Source organism: Gopherus evgoodei, chromosome 13 (genome assembly GCF_007399415.2).
Source record: "Gopherus evgoodei ecotype Sinaloan lineage chromosome 13, rGopEvg1_v1.p, whole genome shotgun sequence".
Taxonomy (NCBI): Eukaryota; Metazoa; Chordata; order Testudines; family Testudinidae; genus Gopherus; species Gopherus evgoodei.
In genome coordinates, this window is record NC_044334.1 from 21,981,860 (window position 1) to 22,000,841 (window position 18,982).

At 43.4% G+C, this 18,982-nt stretch overlaps 1 protein-coding gene across 2 annotated transcripts in view; it reads right to left on the bottom strand.

The window, feature by feature from the left end:
* The window catches only part of LOC115660815 (E3 ubiquitin-protein ligase RNF185), a 69,687-nt gene extending 52,098 nt beyond the window's left edge, over positions 1 to 17,589 (bottom strand). Inside the window, exons 1-6 of one of the 2 annotated variants that reach the window (XM_030582551.1) lie at positions 17,448 to 17,589; positions 9,459 to 9,690; positions 7,615 to 7,633; positions 6,785 to 6,897; positions 6,170 to 6,224; positions 3,227 to 3,344 (exon numbers count right to left, since the gene is read on the bottom strand). In XM_030582551.1, coding sequence (XP_030438411.1) covers positions 3,227 to 3,344; positions 6,170 to 6,224; positions 6,785 to 6,897; positions 7,615 to 7,633; positions 9,459 to 9,640 — 487 coding nt within the window. In that variant the 5' untranslated portion in view covers positions 9,641 to 9,690; positions 17,448 to 17,589. The remainder of the gene's footprint in view (positions 1 to 3,226; positions 3,345 to 6,169; positions 6,225 to 6,784; positions 6,898 to 7,614; positions 7,634 to 9,458; positions 9,691 to 17,447) is intronic. The other variant, XM_030582553.1, reaches the window with a different exon arrangement.
* Positions 17,590 to 18,982: the final 1,393 nt, after the last annotated feature.

The window sequence follows — 18,982 nt, forward strand, 5'->3', positions numbered from 1 at the left end:
TGAGAGTGTCCACATCTGCAGGGCATCACCAGCGCTGCAACTCCCTCTTTGCAGCGCTGGCCGTACTCCCGTTTTGTCTCGGGTGTAGAGGATCCAGCGCTGGTGATCCAGCGCTGGTAATGCAATGTAGACACTCACCAGCGCTTTTCTTGACCTCCGTGGAAGGAGGAAGCCTCTGGTAATCAAGCTGGTTTCCTTTCCCGGTTTGCCCTCTTGGTCCCGGAGCCAGCCAGCAAACCGCAGGGAAGGAGACCTGCTTGCTCGGGGTTCCGGGACCGAGAGAGCAAACCGGGAACGCCGCGGTTTGCTCTCTCGGTCCCGGAGCCAGCCAGCAAACCGCGGGGAAGGAGACCTGCTTGCTCGGGGTTCCGGGACCGAGAGAGCAAACCGGGAACGCCGCGGTTTGCTCTCTCGGTCCCGGAGCCAGCCAGCAAACCGCGGGGAAGGAGACCTGCTTGCTCGGGGTTCCGGGACCGAGAGAGCAAACCGGGAAAGGAAACCAGCTTCGCCGCGGTTTGCTCTCTCGGTCCCGGAACCCCGAGCAAGCAGGTCTCCTTCCCCGCGGTTTGCTGGCTGGCTCCGGGACCGAGAGAGCAAACCGCGGCGTTCCCGGTTTGCTCTCTCGGTCCCGGAACCCCGAGCAAGCAGGTCTCCTTCCCTGCGGTTTGCTGGCTGGCTCCGGGACCGAGAGAGCAAACCGCGGCGAAGCTGGTTTCCTTTCCCGGTTTGCTCTCTCGGTCCCGGAGCCAGCCAGCAAACCGCGGGGAAGGAGACCTGCTTGCTCGGGGTTCCGGGACCGAGAGAGCAAACCGGGAAAGGAAACCAGCTTCGCCGCGGTTTGCTCTCTCGGTCCCGGAACCCCGAGCAAGCAGGTCTCCTTCCCCGCGGTTTGCTGGCTGGCTCCGGGACCGAGAGAGCAAACCGCGGCGTTCCCGGTTTGCTCTCTCGGTCCCGGAACCCCGAGCAAGCAGGTCTCCTTCCCTGCGGTTTGCTGGCTGGCTCCGGGACCGAGAGAGCAAACCGCGGCGAAGCTGGTTTCCTTTCCCGGTTTGCTCTCTCGGTCCCGGAACCCCCCTTGAAGCCGCCCAACAGCGCTGCAGTGTGGCCACATCTAACACCACTTGCAGCGCTGGTTGCTGTAAGTGTGGCCACTCTGCAGCGCTGGCCCTATACAGCTGTACTAATACAGCTGTAACAACCAGCGCTGCAAAATTTTAGATGTAGACATGGCCTGGGAATTAGGAAGGAATGCAAAACGTCAGATCCACAAAGCAAGATTAGGCCTGGGGACGTGACCCTACTCAAGCTTGCAGTCCTCACCAGATATTTACAAAAGACAATGCTGAAGTAAGTCTATCTCAGCCAGGTGTTTCTACACCAGTGGTCCCCAACCTTTTCCAGGTGGCGGGCACCGGACGATGAGCCACCGAGGACCGTGGCCGGCAGACAAGCATCTGCTGTAATGCGGCCAAAAAGCAGCAACGTCAAGAGGTGTGGCTCCTGAAATGCCGCCGAAAATCAGAAGCATTTCAGTGGCGATGCCTCTTGGCAACGCTGCTTTTCAGCAGCATTTTGGCGGCAACACCTCTTGATGATGCCTCTTTTCAGCGGCATTTCGGCAGATGCTTGTCTGCCAGCCAGTATGCAGGTGCACAGAGAGACCCTAGTGGGCACCATGGCACCCACGGGCACTGCATTGGGGACCACTGTTCTACACTACAAAGTTTTGCATCAGCCTTTGCCCTCCACAAGAGGAAGCTACCTCAGAATAAGCAAGTTATAAACAGACAGAAAATCTTAAGGGGAGTCTTATACCAATAAAACTAGTGGGAAGCTTAAAGGAGCTGAAAACTAAGTGTCTCCGTCTGGAACAAAATACTGAGCCTGCAGATGAACAACAGATTTAAAAAAGGATTACTGACAATCATTAATTTCCAGAAGCTAGGCGTGGATAACAAGGGATGGATCACTCAATTTCCTGTTCTGTTCATTCTCTCTGAAGCACCTGATATTGGCCACCGTCAAAAGACAGGCTACTGGGCTAGAAGGACCATTGGTCTGACCCAGTAAGGCCATTCTTATGTACTTATTTAACCCAAACCAGCACATATCCACAGTCTCTAGCTCCAAACGGACACATGCTTATGCAGATAGTACAAAGCAAGGTACAACTAACGACCTAAATGAAGATGCCAAGGGGTATACAACTTAGCAGCCATTTCATGAGCTTAAGAATCCAGTTCAGTTTTCTCTCATTATTCCATATGAAATACATGGACTGGGGCTCCTTTACTCTATACACAGTATGGCAGACTATTGGCTAAAAGATTGATCACAGGCAGGCCTGGAAATCTTGGGCTGTAGGTTTTCTGCCCAAAACAGGCAGACTCTTGCAGTTTGAGTAGTGTGCAGAGGGACTGCCAAACCCTTCAGCTTTACAGGCTGTTTGGCAATCCTCAGAATGAGGACACTGTACTAAAGTAACCCAACTGGTTTTACTCAATTGACAGCACTGAAATTAATTCACCAGGAAGTTATCTGTTGTAGCACATAAGTGATCATCTTGAAGATGAACTGCAAAGCAAAGAAAGTAGTGTTCTTGCTTTTTCTTCTTCTTTATGGTACATAAAGACTGATAACTTTTTTGGGATGAAAAAAGATCATCATATTTTGTGTATGTGGGAGTTGTCCTTTTTAAAAATGCTAGAAATTCAGGTCTCAACTTCTCTGGCTTTCCTGGAAAATCTTTTGGAGGACTGGAATGGAAGCGCTCAGATCACTGAAGAGGCTTTCCCAGTTCTCACCTGAGCGGAAGGAATGTTCAGTCGGATTGTTTTAAAACATTTTTTGTTAAAACCTGTTTAACCTATAATGTCACTATTGTTCTCCAGTTCTTCAATCCTCCAAAAAGCCCTTCAGCAAAGCAGAGAGAAGTCATAACCTGGTATTTTCTAATGTAAAACCACCAGAAAAACACCTTTAAAATGTATTTTATATAATACACAGCAAAGGTTTTCCCTTTGTTGTTCACCTTTAAATTATTAGCTCTACAGTGCACCAACACTGTGTGCTCAAAGGGGTGTTTCCCTACATGTTGTTTCACTGGTTTACTTTGGCATACAGACAAGTTAGTGATTTAGCAGGTTCTTTGCTTGAAAGATACAAATTAATCTATATGAAATTTATTCTCCTGTGGGATTTTCCCAGAAGGTGAGATGCATAATACCTGGTGGAGGCCGCCCATCATTTATGTTGAATGCTGTGGCAAATATACCGAAGGGAAATGCCCCAATTCCAAATGACATTTGGAAGCCACCATCTCCAAACCCAAAGCCCTGGAATCCCTGCAAAGAAGGAAAAAATGGAAGTGAAACATACTGTCATTTATACTGCAAGACAGAGTAAAGCCAAATATTCCATGTCAATGGACTCCTTTAGTCTAAATGTCTGGCAGTTTTCAGTATGTGCCTGTATGGTCCCACACGTCACTGCAGCTCATGTCTGAGGACTACAAATTAGCAAATGCTAAATGTGTTTGTAATTCTCTCACTAGATATCTGACAATGTATCATAATTTATATAATTTGATATCACTCACTGTGTTTTTAAAAAAGCTTTAATTATGAGTCAATATTTGCTGTCCATCAATCTAAAACAAAAGTAACATGAAAAATTACCCAACATTGCTTCTCAGGAGATATGTAAAGTGCTGTGCACGGTCACTTTAAAATTGTGTTCCTGTAGCACCATAGGAAGCTTTATGGGGAGATGGGGAAGAGTTCTTGCCCCAAGGAGCCTACAATAGGTTATATACAACATAATGTGATGTAGGAGGGAAGGAAGGGTTGCTTTATGATCCAACATCACTGACTGACTGTAGAGGGTCCAAAGGAAAATTACAGAGTTAGTCTAGCCAAGCAGAAAGATGAAACTCCTAAATCAGGAACATCCAAATCCTTTAAATGGGTGCAATGTTTAGGAAACAACTATACCGCTACCTTGATATAATGCTCAGGGGCGGCTCTAGACATTTCACTGCCCCAAGCAGGGCAGCATGCTGCGGGGGGCGCTCTGCCAGCTTGGCGTGCTGGGGCCCGAAGCCACCCGTGATAATGCCACCCAATAAAACACGAATTTGGATATAACACTGTAAAGCAGTGCTCGAGGGGGGGCTGCGCACTCCGGTGGATCAAAGCAAGTTCAGTATAACATGGTTTCACCTATAACGCGGTAAGATTTTTTGGCTCCCAAGGAGGTGTAGTATGAAACAAAACAATGATACTGTAAGGAATGGCTGTGGGAGAGCAAACAGTTACCCTAGTGCTAAACTCCACCAATCCAAAGAAGATTGCCGCCTTGTCTCAGAATTATACCAATGGTATCAGTTCTGGAGAATACCCTAGTTTCTAGCTGTCCAGCTTTGAGTGTACACAGAACTGATCCCAGTGACATAATTCTTAGACCTAGAGTTTATGGACTAATCCCCTGACTCTTCTGTCTAGTTGACAGTTGTCTTGTCCTCAACTCCCTACAAAAGGGGCCAGATGCAGCCAGGAGCGGCGCCAGGGTTTTTGGCATCCTAGGCAGGGGTCCTTCCTGGCTCCCGGTCGTTGACGGCAATTCTGCGGAGGGGGAGGTCCTTCCATGCTCCCGGTCTTTGGGGCACTTCAGCGACGGGTCCCGGAGCGAGTGAAGGACCCGCCGCAGAATTGCTGCTGCCGACCCAGAGCGCGGAAGGACCCCCCACCGTCGAATTGCCGCTGAGGGCAAAATGCTGCCCTCCCAAATCCTGGTGCTCTAGGCAACCGCCTAGGTCGCCTAAATGAAAGCGCCGGCCCTGGATGCAGCAATGCTCCTTTGCATGGCAACTCCTGCAGTTTCAGAAACTGGAGAAGCAGCACCACTGCTGCAATGTCTTTATGCCAGATTCCTCCAATTAATGGCAGCACTTGCTAAAAGGTTCTACCAAGATGCAGCAGCTGATTTAATAAGAAGGCAATGCTCAGTGGACAGAGAACTACTGAGCTCCCATTTATTCAATGTAGAAGTGTTACTCAGTCATACCCAGCAGGGCTGTTTGTTTGAAGCAATGAGATATACGAGTGCTCTCTGGGGACCTGAAGCTGAATTACATGGAAATATGCAAGTGTTTCATCAGGTCACGATCACTTCTTACTGTCCTAGGAAACTCTGATCTATCCTGATAGGCTGTACATGAGGAACAGTTACTATTTATATTCACTGTATTTACATACCTGGGCTGCTGCTTGCATAAATGTACCCCACTCATTTGGGATGTGTATATATAAACATGGTAAAGTAACATTCTATAGTGAAGTGGATATCAGCACACAGCAGTGGTCCCACAACTTTTGAGGATCATGCCCCCCCCTTACTCCTGTCCACACACCCCCGGAACTGGGAGCACGGCTGCAGCTCTGGGGGGCGGGGAGGGTGAGGAAGGAACACAGACAGGGTAAAGGGCCAAGGCTGAGGTCCCAGTCAGGATGTGGTGTAGGCTGGTAGCTGGGCCTGCTGCAAGATATGGCTCCACTCCCAGCCTTGCCCCCAGCCTCGGCTCCGGGCTGAGAATGGAGCCACGGCTAGTGGCGAGGCTGGGAGCTGGCATGGGGCCATCAGCGGAGCTGCGCTGAGGCTGGGGCTGGGGCCAGACACAGGAGCAGAGCTGGGGGCGTGGAGGGGCTGGATGGCACTCCCTCTCCACCCTCCATGGAGGCTGGCCTGGACCTCGTTGCGCCCCCAGGACATTCCTCCATGGCCCCTTCAGGGGGTGTGCCCCACACTTTGGGGACCTTTGGCATACAGTGACAGAAGCACACATGGTGTACATTTCCAAGACACCTCTCATTTGACAAAAAGGAGAGAGACGTCCAGAACCATTTTCAGAAGCACTGCACCACTTATGCATACGGAGCACGTTCTGATTATGAAAGATAATATCCCCAGCAACACCGTATTGTATGCTTTAATTGTAAAGTTTGATTAAAGTTAACTCGTGCTATAAAATGCTGAGGAATGGAGGCATCCACAACACAACATCAGGTACCAAGAGATGTACAATGGGCAATATAAAAGGATCTCCACAGTTGGTCTCCCTCCTCCCCAAATCCTAATCCAATCTTTCCACTTTAACTTGTGTTTTACTTACCCCTCTGTTCTCTGGTTCAGGTCTCTGTCCCTGTGGTCGTGGTGGAGTTTTTTCTCTGGAAAAGACAGCAGAGTTAGTATAAACGTAGTGATATATGGTGTAATATTAGCTTCCTGCCCTGGCCAGTAAAATAGAACCAACATTAATTGTTCTTTCACAGATGTCCAGAGACCACTGAATTGTTGCAGCAAACCTGTGTGCAGTTAGCTTACTAGCAGGGGCCAACAGGCCCACCAGTTAGTTGAACCTCCAGTTCCAAATCCACAAATTGAGATTCTACATTTCTGTGCAGCAACATCCTTGTTGCATTTCACAATCAAGGGAGCTTGAAAACTGTGATCAACCCAATGAACGTCCTGTCCAAGTTGTCCTAGTCAGGAATTATTTTGCACAATGTGCCATCTTCAGTTAGTAATTAGTGTTCAATTCAGTTCAAATAGATTTCCACAGATAAGCAAGAAACAGAGTGTGGGAATCCAGGTCCTGGGAGAGCCAGGATGTATTTGGCAGACATATCACCTCCCCTAAGTTTTGGCCATCTCTTATCTGACACATCAACTGTATAATAATTAGGTTTGTGGTTTCCAAAGAAGTGGCTGCATTTAGATTCCTTACCTGGGGTCCTGCTGCCCAGTACTACCCCTTCCATACAGAGGAATAACTTTATCTCGACTGATTCCTGCTTTACATACTGGACACACCTGCCTGTTTGGCCTGGTCTCTAACCACTACAAGAGAAAAAAAAAACCAAAATAAATAAGGCACCATGAGAACAATGGAACAATAACAACATGCAAATATATCTCACACAGCCACACAAAAGCCAGCCAAATAGAATTCTACAGGTATTCTGAAAAACAAGGAGGCAAACTGCCTACCCTTCGGAAATACCAAAGTGCCTCAGATTTGGGCAGTACTTGCTGCAGTTTAGTATAATAAAATGCTATATCACATCTGCTGAAGTGTACATTTGTAATTGGGCTGGGAAAACTCTGAAAACTACACTGTAGAAACAACCCCGCACTGGCCTGGGGAAGGAAGGACTAGTCTTGTCTCATCTCTTGTTTCTATGATTCTAACATATACAGAGTAGCGGTGTAACAGTAAGTGTGGCAAGAAAAGTGCTTCAAGTTTTTAATCTACACACTAAGCCCTCTCGTCTGCCATATGCAAGCTCTCCTCCCTGAATCTCTAAATATTTGAGTGGTTAAGACCCTGAAAAGAAAAGGGACTTTGGGCTTATACCTCTCTTCCTCTGGAAAAGTAGATTACAAATTATTGCATGTTAAGTTTCATTAGTGCATTCTGGTTGCCCTGGAGAGAAACAAGTGTGCTTAGAAAGAGAAGGGGATATTGCAGCTTCTGACAGAATACCCTAGAGGACTGAGGGGGTTATTGTGTAATAGGAGCTGATGAAAGACAAAGTAAAAAGAAAACGATCTTACCTGGTGTAAACAAGGCCAACTGTTGGTATTCCCAGGGTGATTTGATAACAGGACAGAAAGAGAGAAAGGTTAAAAAAATGTAGTTAGTAACTTACACTGAGATTTGGAAAATACAGAGAGTATATTGGGGACAGCACACCTAAGGGACAGCAGAAGGTTAAAGAATCAGCAATGTCAGTACCATAACTTTGCATTAGAACAAACTGAACTTCTGAAAGTACAGCCAAAGTCAAACCTCCTCTGGCCCTTCCAGTTTTTCAGTCTGACACTAGGTTACCAAATGGACAGAAACCACATCACAACTCTTGGTCCCTGTACTCTCACCATCTAGAAGTTCCACCGCCTTAGATATCAGCACAAAAGGCATACATAAAGGCTTAAATTAATCCTTCTAGGCCTTTTTGCACAGATTCTGCTCACTGATACCATGCGCTCATGTCCTAAGCGAATTTGCAAATTAAAAAGATGCCAACTGAATGACGTTAGGATCTTAAGAATCATATGGCTAAAATATTGGGAGAGATATGGAGAAATGTACATTATGCATCACACTGTTAATTCTAAAATGGGCATGCAGTATGAGGAACAGAGTAGGGTTATTCTAATTTCTCCTTTAAGACACTTTACTTCAATTAAAGTCCTTGTGGCAACTTTAAAAAAGTCAAAATCAAACAAAAACAGACCACAAAATAAGACTACTTATCAAAAGACACTGCAATCAACTGCTCTCCAAGTGGTATAAACAATACGCAGATTGTCCACCGAAAGACTGGATCTTCAATCCTGCTGTAAAGTCACCCCACTTAGGTGGTTTAATCAAAAAGTTGTGATCACAAAAAGGTTTCATTGTAAAAAAAAAGCCAGATAACAAGCACCTACGGCTGATATGTTGACATTAGAAACCAAATTCTACTTGCTTTCACCCACGCAACCACACAGGTTTAACTGAGACCTGAATTTAATCCATAGTGTTTAAAACCCCACACAATTAGCAATGTCAACCCTTGCTAACTGTTGCATTTAAAAAAAATTGGGGAAAGAGGGTTATTTCCTGTATCATTCCATCTTTCAACTACACCAAAACAGTAACATTTGAGGCAAAAGATAACATTGCAGCCCACTGAAGTATTGTGGAAAAGGGGCAATCTACTTCAATGCTCAAACCCAGACAAGACACATGGGAGGCATAACATTTTCACTGTGTTTATGGGACATCTGCTCACATTGGACAGACGGTGGACCTGAAAAGCTAGTGCCACTGCCAAGATGCTATACGGAAAGAAAAATAACCTCACAACAAAAACAGGCTCTCTACAACATTTCTGCCAGCACTAGCAGTGAAAGGAGGCCTGCAGTGAGGGTGCGATTTGCATAAAAATGCATAATTGGACTCCAGAGCCTGCTTCAAGGACAAGGTGCAAAGCAGTTCCAGGTATGGGTGGGTTACAGAGGAATTTAGACCCAAACAGTGGGTGTGTGCCAAGCCAGAAGGCATGAATGAGAATAATATTGCTCTGCCAAATTATATTAATCAAGGCTGTGCAATTTAGCTTTTAGCACAACAATTCAGAGGGCTACCAAAAGCTAAACTTAAGGAGACCAACACTAGCCTGGAGAAACTACATATTTAACAGAAAAATGGGTCTGGGGGCAGAACAGTAAGTTGGCAAATTTCTGCTTACAGCATTCAATTCCAAGTCCATAATGCCATTCACATTTTAAGATTACAAGGCTGGACTTTTCATCTGAGATTTAACCTTGTTACATCCTCAGCTTCTGGATGATAAAAGTGTGTTTGTCCCAGACCCATATTCTGGCCTACCTAAGGAAAGCAGAATACTGACCAAAAGAGGTGCCCACACAGGCTGATAACCGCATCCTTGGCAGTGTCTAAACAGATGTTGCATTCAAAAGTGCTGTCCTGATTAGTATTGTCCCCAGCACCATTACTACTGCTGCTGCCACTGGTCCCTCCAGTGCTGGAGTTTTCAGTAGATGTAGATGCCGTGGGCCCTTTACTTGCCATCCTCAGGAATTAATCAGATCCAAGGTCAGTAAAATCTTCCGACTGGAATCCTATGAGGCAGAGAAAAAGAAATTCCAGTTGCATTACTGTTACATTATTGTCCTATTTGAAATTGAAAGAAGAAAAAAATATTCAGATTACTTGCCCAAGGACCATTTGGATCCCACATTCCAACATCTCAATTTTATGGCAGCCAAGAAGTTTTTTTTAGAAGTCAAGCTGTCTTGAATATCTGTCATATGACCTAGCTGTTGATATCACCTACATTTTAAAATTCTGGGTGCACTGACTGACTAGCACATTAAACCCCAAGGCTGAAAATTAACACAGGTTTCTCATCTCCAACTTCTTGTAAATGTTACCAAAGAGCAGTTACTCTTTGCAAAGTGTATTGTTGATACATGTACATTTAGTCATATGTGCTCTTCCCAAAATTCAGCACAGAGCACAAATTTCTGAGCACAGCCTGAAAGGGAGTTTAACAAAGGACCATGTCAGGAGACCACGTCACACCTTTCTTCTAGAATTCAGTGAGATTTACAAGAAAACTAAAGAGGTCTTTTTTTATCCCCTCCCCCCCACAAACTTTCAGGTTGAACATACGGGTCATTCAATGCACCTAGGATTTTTTTTTACATCCATTAGTTCAGGTTATCAGGAGCCCGGGAAAAGAAGGTGGATGGAAGTGATACTCACACCAGGGTAGATTGATTTAAATCATCAATTTTAGGTGTGTGTTTCACATTGGTATTTTTTAATTATTTTTCTCAAGATTCTCATTGATTCTCATTGGTTGGTAAAAATTAAAACATGTTGACTTGCAACTGAACGCAGCCTTTGTACTAAATTTGGTACTTCTTTTTGCTAACCATGGGATACAATATATCTATACACATTTATTTAAGCAATTATACAGTTTAATTTACATTTATGGAGATTCTTAATTTTTACATTTTTATTATGTTAGAAAAATGGTAAATGGGTTTTTCTTATTTACTACATAAGTTTTTTGTTTTTTTTTAACTTGTGATTTGTGTCAAGCTCCTTTTGGAGGTTGTTTGGAATGCACTTATAATACACAAACAAAAACAGCATTTTAAATTTTGGTTTTAAATAGAACTACCTTAAATGTACCGGATACGTATGAAAAAAAAGTGTATCGATGTTTTGCATTTTAAACTAGATGATGTATTAAACAAAGGAAGCATTATTTGTAGTTAGCGAACAGAAACGAGTGTTTCTGGTCACCATGTCATTCAAGATTTTAGAATCAGTAGATCTCATCTTCTTATACCTGATTGTTATTCCTAGATTTGGAGAGGAAGACAAGTTTTCCTGCTTTTTCCTTCTTAACTTTGACTGAACTAGCTATTGAACTGAACTAGCTGAATAAACTAAAATTTAAAAAGTTACTCTCTTGCACCTGCAGAAGAGGCTATCTGCTCTCAAAATCTGGTTTAGAACTTCAACAAATTTGGGTTCCAGATGCTTACAACAGTTCAGTAAGTCTGACTTTCTTTGAAACTCAGCAGCAAACATACACTGCTTAATATTTTTTGTATTTAATTTAAAATTATTTAACTATATAACAATAAGTTTAGGCCTTAACAGATTGTCAATTTCAAAGTTACCTAATTACACGTATTTTTTTTAAATATATATTTAGTTTAAATTGAAAAATTCCGATATATTTATTTTAAAACCTTGTTTCTTATCCCTCTCACTGCTGTCATGGCCGTGGGTGGAAGTGAACAGTGAACATTTCAAGCCATTATGTTGCAGAAGCACCCAGTATACTGAGGACTGAATATCCCAGTTGTTTGTACAGCTCACATGCTCTTGACTCATGTTAATATGTTACCTGTCCAGCACATACGGTATATGTCTACTCAGCAGGATTCTCTCTCTTTTTATTTCTTTCTGCTAAAACATAACTACCATAAACCTTAGTATGAGATTTCCATGACATGCGAATCCCAAAGCACTTTACAGAATGGAGGCAGCATGGGTACAAGACATGTAAATCCCAGGGAATAGAGATATACTTTTTATTATCCAATACAAATACCAAACGTCTACTCTAATTTTAATCCACAAATCAAGAACAAATCTATACCTGCTGAGTCAGTAACAATTAACCAAGAAAAAAAAATTAAAAATATATAAGGAGCTCAGATACCAAGATGCTGAAAGTCTATAAATCATAGATACTATAAATCAAAGAAACAGATGGCTGTCTAAAACTTTCACAAGTACACAGAAATTAATTATTTGGAAAGGGCAACTAGAACCTTTCATAAACTACTGACTGCATAACTTACCCCACAAGTACTAAAAAAGTCACCTCAGCTTCCTGAGTAATGCTGAAGCACACATACAGAGCTGTAACACAAAACTTCAGTATCTCCAGCTTTTATCGCAGAGTTCTTTTCATACAATGCAGTTCTGCTGCAGGACTAAAAAAGTGTCAAGCCTGAGCCCAATTAAAATATTGCATCAATGACACCACAACAGAACAAATGGGGAAGGAGAAGAGATTTATTTCTACAGAGCTTTTTCACTCAGTTACATCATTTTGCCTGGGGTCCCAGAAGGACAGCTCAGCATTTACAACTACTGTGCCTTAACGCACATTGCCTCTCAGCACTGCTGACTCCTAGCATTTCACAGCATGGCTTCATTACCCTCATCAGCAAGGCAGTTTGCCCTTGTTATTAAAAAAAAAAATAAAAAATGCTTTAGTACAGGACAGGTGGAAATGCTACCAATTCCCAAACTACACATTAAAAAACAATTTTCACTGTTGTCATGCATCCTTTCTGCCAGAATCTTTAGCAGCATTAGCTTATCTTGCTCAGATAATGAATGTTTAAATGAACCCCAATAACAAAAAAAATCCAAAACTGAAGCAAGAAGTTAATGTTTAAAGTACCAGGATTCGCTCACGTGGTATTCTGCTTTAAATATTGGTTTAATATTTTAGTAGCAGGAGAGATAGGGGAAGGATTACCCCCTACAGATTTTGGGATCTATAGCATGAATTTTCAGACCTGGATTTAATGTTCTTTTTAAAGCAGATTTGGTCATAATGCAAGAGAGAAACCAGATACACAAAAAGGCTTAATTACTTCTATTTCTGCCAATAACTTCCTTCACCGCACTTGAGCTGTCCGTCAGATGACCCAGTTCGGCTTTTCTCCCACAAAAGCCTTTGTACTTTCTCCAATGCTGACCCATACTCCTGAAAAGAAAGACCTTCCTGACCCTGTAACTGCACCTCCTCCAAGTCTCTCTTAGCACTCTTTTTCAGATCTAATCCCCCATTAGGAATTCATCAATTAAAAAAATAAAAAGATTACAAACATAATTAATAAGATAAGACAATAACAAGTAACTTATGAGCATGTACTGTGGAAGACTGTCTCATTCACCCACTAGTCTGTTGTAATCTCTCACTGAGGCACAACGTGTCTTATTTAATCTAGTTTGTAATAAACTCTTTGCAGCAGGAAGGGACAATCTTATATTTATATGTAAAGCACTATGCAGACTCTTATGGTATTGTACAAACATTATTATTTATACATTTGAAATTAAAGTGAGAAAGGATTTGAGAGTCAGAGAGTAAGCAGCACATTTGCTCAATCCATAATAACTGGATCACTTATGTTCTAACTAGAACAGATTCATAAGTCTGAGAGTAAATTCCAAGATGATACCACCTTCAGTCAACCACCTGAGCTTGTTAAAAGAAACAGAATAGGAGGCAGAGAAGTACACTTAAGAAACTCAACTAAAATAGGCCAGACCCTTTTTGTATTCGATTCAGGGGCTCAGATAAAGGAGACGCCAAAAGCACCTCAGGAGCCACTGTTGCTTTCAGGTTAAATTAAACACAAAAGTGTTTATTAAAAGTGAGGAGAAAGAACTGGGAGTATAATGGTAATAATCTAGGTCAGGGGTAGGCAACCTATGGCACAGGTTCCGAATACGGCACACGAGCCGATTTTTAGTGGCACTTACACTGCCTGGGTCCTGGCCACCAGTCGGGGGGGGGGGTTCTGCATCTTAATTTAATTTTAAATGAAGCTTCTTAAACATTTTAGAAATCTTATTTACTTTACGCACAACAATAGCTTAGTTATATTATAGGCTTATAGAAAGAGACCTTCTAAAACGTTAAAATGTATTACTGGCACACGAAACCTTAAATTAGAGTGAATAAATGAAGACTTGGCACACCACTTCTGAAAGGTTGCAGACCCCTGATCTAGGTTTACTAAACCTTTATCCTTTGACCAGCTCTTCAAGGCCCAACTCACAAATGCCAGGACCATTAAAGAAACTGAAGGAAGGAGAAGGTGCAACAGTTACTTCTGACCTCATGGCAAGTTTTCAAAGATTTTGCACTTTTCTTCCCTTGTTCTTTGTTATCAAGACATTTCCATGAAAACAAAGTATTTGTTTCTTAAGTGTCCATCTGTTCCTGCTGTTTATTCCCCCATTTGAAATCATCATCCTCTGTGATATCATAACTGGTTGCTGTGGAAATGACTGATATCACAGTGTATTACTACTTAACATGGAGAACAAACAGCAGGAACAGATGAACTGTTAAGAAAAAATGAACTTGTTTTCATGCAGATGTCCTTAAATAAACAAAAAGGGGGGGAAGGGGCAGAAGACTTTTCTGGAGCCAGTCTGGTTGAAAGAGCAAATGAATATGTGAGGAGAAAGAGGGCTTTAAGAAGCAGATGGCACTCTGGGGGCTGAAGGTTCCATGGCAGTTCAGAGCAACAGATGGTCTGAGAAACTGAGGGGGAAATAAATAGCATGGGAGACTGGTGAGGTTTATGTGCTCATCTGTGCGCCTACAAGAAACAACTGAGGAGAAGATACCCACAAAATATTTAGACATAGAGTGGAGTAGAAAAGTGGGGGAACGATGCACCAGGAAACGCAGGGCTGGAGCATCAGCCAGTGAAAGAGACCAAGTGTATGGATCTAAGAGAAATTAGAGATTTTCCAGAGATACAGCAATTTGCCTCTGAAAACTACGAGGAACTTCACAAGAAAAAAGAGATCATGACATTTTAAATTAAAGCATCCAAAAATCTCAATGACAAAGAGCACAGATTGACAATAATTCAGAGTGCAGGATAGAAAGCATCAGGTGATAATGTCACCTAAGTTATATATCATATTTGTAGGGTATATAAAATGTTCAAAAGTGTTTGCTTTATAATATTACTTATTTCATAAATATTAAGAATAACTGCTTTCCAATTGGGCTCTAGGTCACTGACTACATATTAACATTTTTAATTATTTCTCTTTGCTTTATATCTTAAATATTAGATTTAAAGGAACACTGTCAGATTAAAAAACCTGTATAGAAAAATAAGTTTCTTTGATCATTTTACTAATGTGTCACAGTGTTACATTACTAAAAAGATTACTAAAAAAGTTAAAGAATTTTTCAAGTCTAGTTTGCTTCTCATGACAGATTCTGTTTTGTTCAAGTTCTAAATTTCCCTCTGCTTGGACAATGAAAATTTCGGGTTCACTTTCTTCTGATGTACTAGCACAAAATTACAATGTTTTTGTTGCAAACACAGCAATCCAAATTTTAAAATGATCTGTTTTCATTAATATTATAAAAGTTTAAAGAAAATCTCTCTCTCGACACTAGGTTTAGAAGAAGACCCTCAGACATAAAACAAAACACAAATCTGAAACCTGAGACTTCTCTGAACTTTAAGTGTACCTAACATATGGTCACAGGTCACTTTTTCTGCAAGAGCTGATGTTTGCTGACAGCCACATGAAAAACAGTAAGTTTATTTCCTGACATTCACAGCATGTACATTCCTTCTGAAATAAAACTGTTAATTATTAAACATACATTTACCTAGTTGCCTCTTTATTCCCTTCCCCCATCTCCTAATAGGTTATGTTTTGACTCACTCTTTAGATAATCAGTCATGCATGTTCTATTCTCCTTTTGCGGTTTTTATATTGCTGTGCTGTATATCCCTTTCAGTGTTAGATGAAGTGGTCCCTACATATATATATATACACATATATATATGACTGAACATCAATTTAAAACACCATATTGCACATTAATCTACTATCAGAGACCCATGCAGCAATTCAGAGACACATTTAATTCAGTGGGACTCTTCACAAACCTATGCTAGAGGATTAGAATGCAGGATTGAGGCCTATGTTTAAAAAGTGATTTGGAATCCAAATGCTATACAAATGCAAGGTACTTTGTTAGTATAAAAAAAATATTGTGAACACCAAGCATGTAAAAAACAAAGATAGCTTTGTTCTGTTTTACGCTCTCTCTCGTCCATTAAACAGATAACAGACTCAAACAGAACTTGGAATGAAGCCTATGAATACACTTCTTTTTTAAACCATGGCAAATCTAAGGGATAAAGAAAACTGATATAATCAGTTAGATAACGCCAGAAAAAAATATTCAGATGATATTAGATTATGTAATATGTTTTACAGGATTAAATCGGTCACAAATGTACTATGTGGACTACTTATTAGAACTTTATAGGTTGCCAGGGGAGGTTTTATTTTAAATTAAAAAAAAATAAAAAATAATTGTTTTTATGTGGTTTAAAGCATATAAAGGAATCCCAGAGGGCAATTAAAATACATCAGAAGTTACTATATTTGAAGATTAGAACTAAAACCCAAATATTCATCTATTTATAAATAGCCACATCTTTGATGGACACTTATGAAACATTTTAGGTCCTTGGAGAGAAAAAAATATCTAAATGTAAAGAGTGACAAATAATGTTAAGAGGCTGAAGCACTTTACAAAGGAGTGTAAATTATCCCAATTTTTACAGATGGGGAACCAAATAATTGTTTCCCTGCAGAAACACAGGAACCCAGAAGCAAAAAGGAGAATAGAATCCAAGTCTCCTTGCTATTGGACTCCTACTCCAACCATTGAGCAGTACCATCTCCCTCAGCTGCAAAAGTAAAAATCAAAGTCCCACTGTTACAGGTAAACCTAAAATCTGCTATTCTATAATTTACCAAAGAAAAGACAAGAACTCTTTGTTGCTTAACACAGTCAGTGTTACAGAAAAAATGCAACTGGGACAAGAGACTGTTTACCAAATAACATTTTACAAAGAGCCACACACAGATGAGGAGGGGAGGGGTTATTTCCCACCTGAGTCAAGCCAGATACTGGGACACCCTGTGCCATGTGCTAGTTTGGGAAAGTAAGCATTAATAAACTGTGATTTCCAAAAAAAAGAACAGGAGCGTTGTGGCACCTCAGAGACTAGCACATTTATTTCAGCATAAGCTTTCGTAGGCTACAGCTCACTTCTTCGAAGAAGTAACCTAGGTGCCACAAATACTCCTGTTCTTTTGCGTATACAGACTTACGAGTTACCCAGTTGATGGCCTGAGGCAATAAAAACGAAACGTAAACAGATGTCAATTCAGTGTATCTGCGAGGAGACACCCCCTTGCACACGAACTGTTCGCCCTCCCCCACAGACAAAGTAAGAGCCAGAAGCGCCTGCCTGAGGAGCCAGAGGTTTCGGCTTTTCCTTTCAGCTCCCGACCACCTACTGCTAACTTGACAGGAAGCCCAATACACCCACCCGACCGCTCAGCCCCGCCCAAGTCCCCAGCCCCACCCCACCGACCCCCTCCTCAGCCCGCTTCCCGTCCCGGGCCTCGGGCCCGCCCGCAACCCCCGGCAGGGCCTCGAAGCCGCCCCCGGCAGTCTCAGGCCCGTCCCCCTGGTGCTCACCTGAGAAGCAGGTGTCGCGACCCCCACGACAACTACAACAGCCCCGAGACTCGGACTCCCAGCTGGCTCCAATCCCCGCTCCAGCTTCTCCTCCCTGGGCCGCCGCTGTCACCTGATCCCCCGGAAACCCAGCCCCGCCTGCATTGTCCGGGACCAGCCTCTCGACCGGCACGCGGGGCCGCGGCATCAGGTTCCGCCTGCCAGGAGAGCGGAGGGGCGGGGGGCAACTCTCCCCCCTCAGAGCCGGGGCACGTAGATCCCGCGCACCGGGGGGAGCGGGGCGAAAAGAGTCCAGCTTCCACACGGGAGGGAGGAGTATGAGGGGGAATGGAGGCTGGTTCCACACACCATGGTTCCTACGGCAGTGGAGCAGGGGGTAATTTAAGCTTAAACACCAAACAATGGTATTGTTTCTACTAAACTTAAGGGAACCAGACCATCGTAGCACGCTTCAGTGTCTGGATTCCACACACAGGGGCCTAGGGGGTGTGGGAGAAGAGTGCAGCTTCTGCACTGGTCTACATACAGAGACAGAGGAGATGGTTTAAGCCATAGTGGTTGTGTCCGTCCAACCCCCCATCCCCTGCAGTTTTATTGTTTTTAAACAGATCATGAACTACCTATGGCTTCAGCCTGGGAAAGCAGAGGCCCTAAGAGCCAAGAAGTCAACACCAGTAGCAGATGTCTTCCGCAAGATCCACAGCAAAGTTATAAACAAGCAGCCATGCTGGAATTTCCACAAGTGTATCAACTAACAACACACAGTTAAGATGAAGATGTGTGTAGTATCTCCAGCCAAGACATTGCCACCTTCCTGAGCAGCTCCCTAGATGGGGAATTCGGACGGGATGGGCACGACATCACTTCACTGTGGTCCCGCACTTGTAACGCCACGTGTTGCTTGGGGAAGCGCATTGGCTGCTGCTGGGAGTGGTGCGAGGAGCGCCAAGAGCTGGGAGTCCTGGTGCCGCAGATCAGGTCTGACAACAACACCATTGTCACCCCAAGTGCCAGGGGCTTGCTGCAGAGGACCCTGAAGGCCTCCATCCACTCGCTGTATGTGGAAACCCTGAAGCATAAACAGGACCAGGGTAAAGCCTTTGAGTTGACCAGCAAGTGGGATGCCAGCAACCACTTCCTTGCCCGGGGGCGGCTTCACCCGTTTCGCTGACTGGCAGTTCATCCACTGTGTCCGGCTCAACTGCGTCCCGCTCAACGGAGCCATCCGCCACAGGAACCAAGACAAGTGTTGCAGAAGTGTGGCTACTCCAGCAAGACCCAGCCCCACGTCCTGTGCACCTGCAAACCCCACTCCAGAGCCTGGCAGCTGTGCTACAACACCATCCAGAACCGCCCCGTGAAAGCCATCGCACCACGCCTGGAGGAGATCTCCGTGAACTGCACCATCCCCAGTATTGACAGCCAGCTATGACCTGATGTCATCGTCACCGACGAGGCCCAGAAAAAGATCATCCTTGTTGACATCACAGTTTCCTTTGACAACAGGACCCCGGCATTTTGGGAAACCCAAGCTC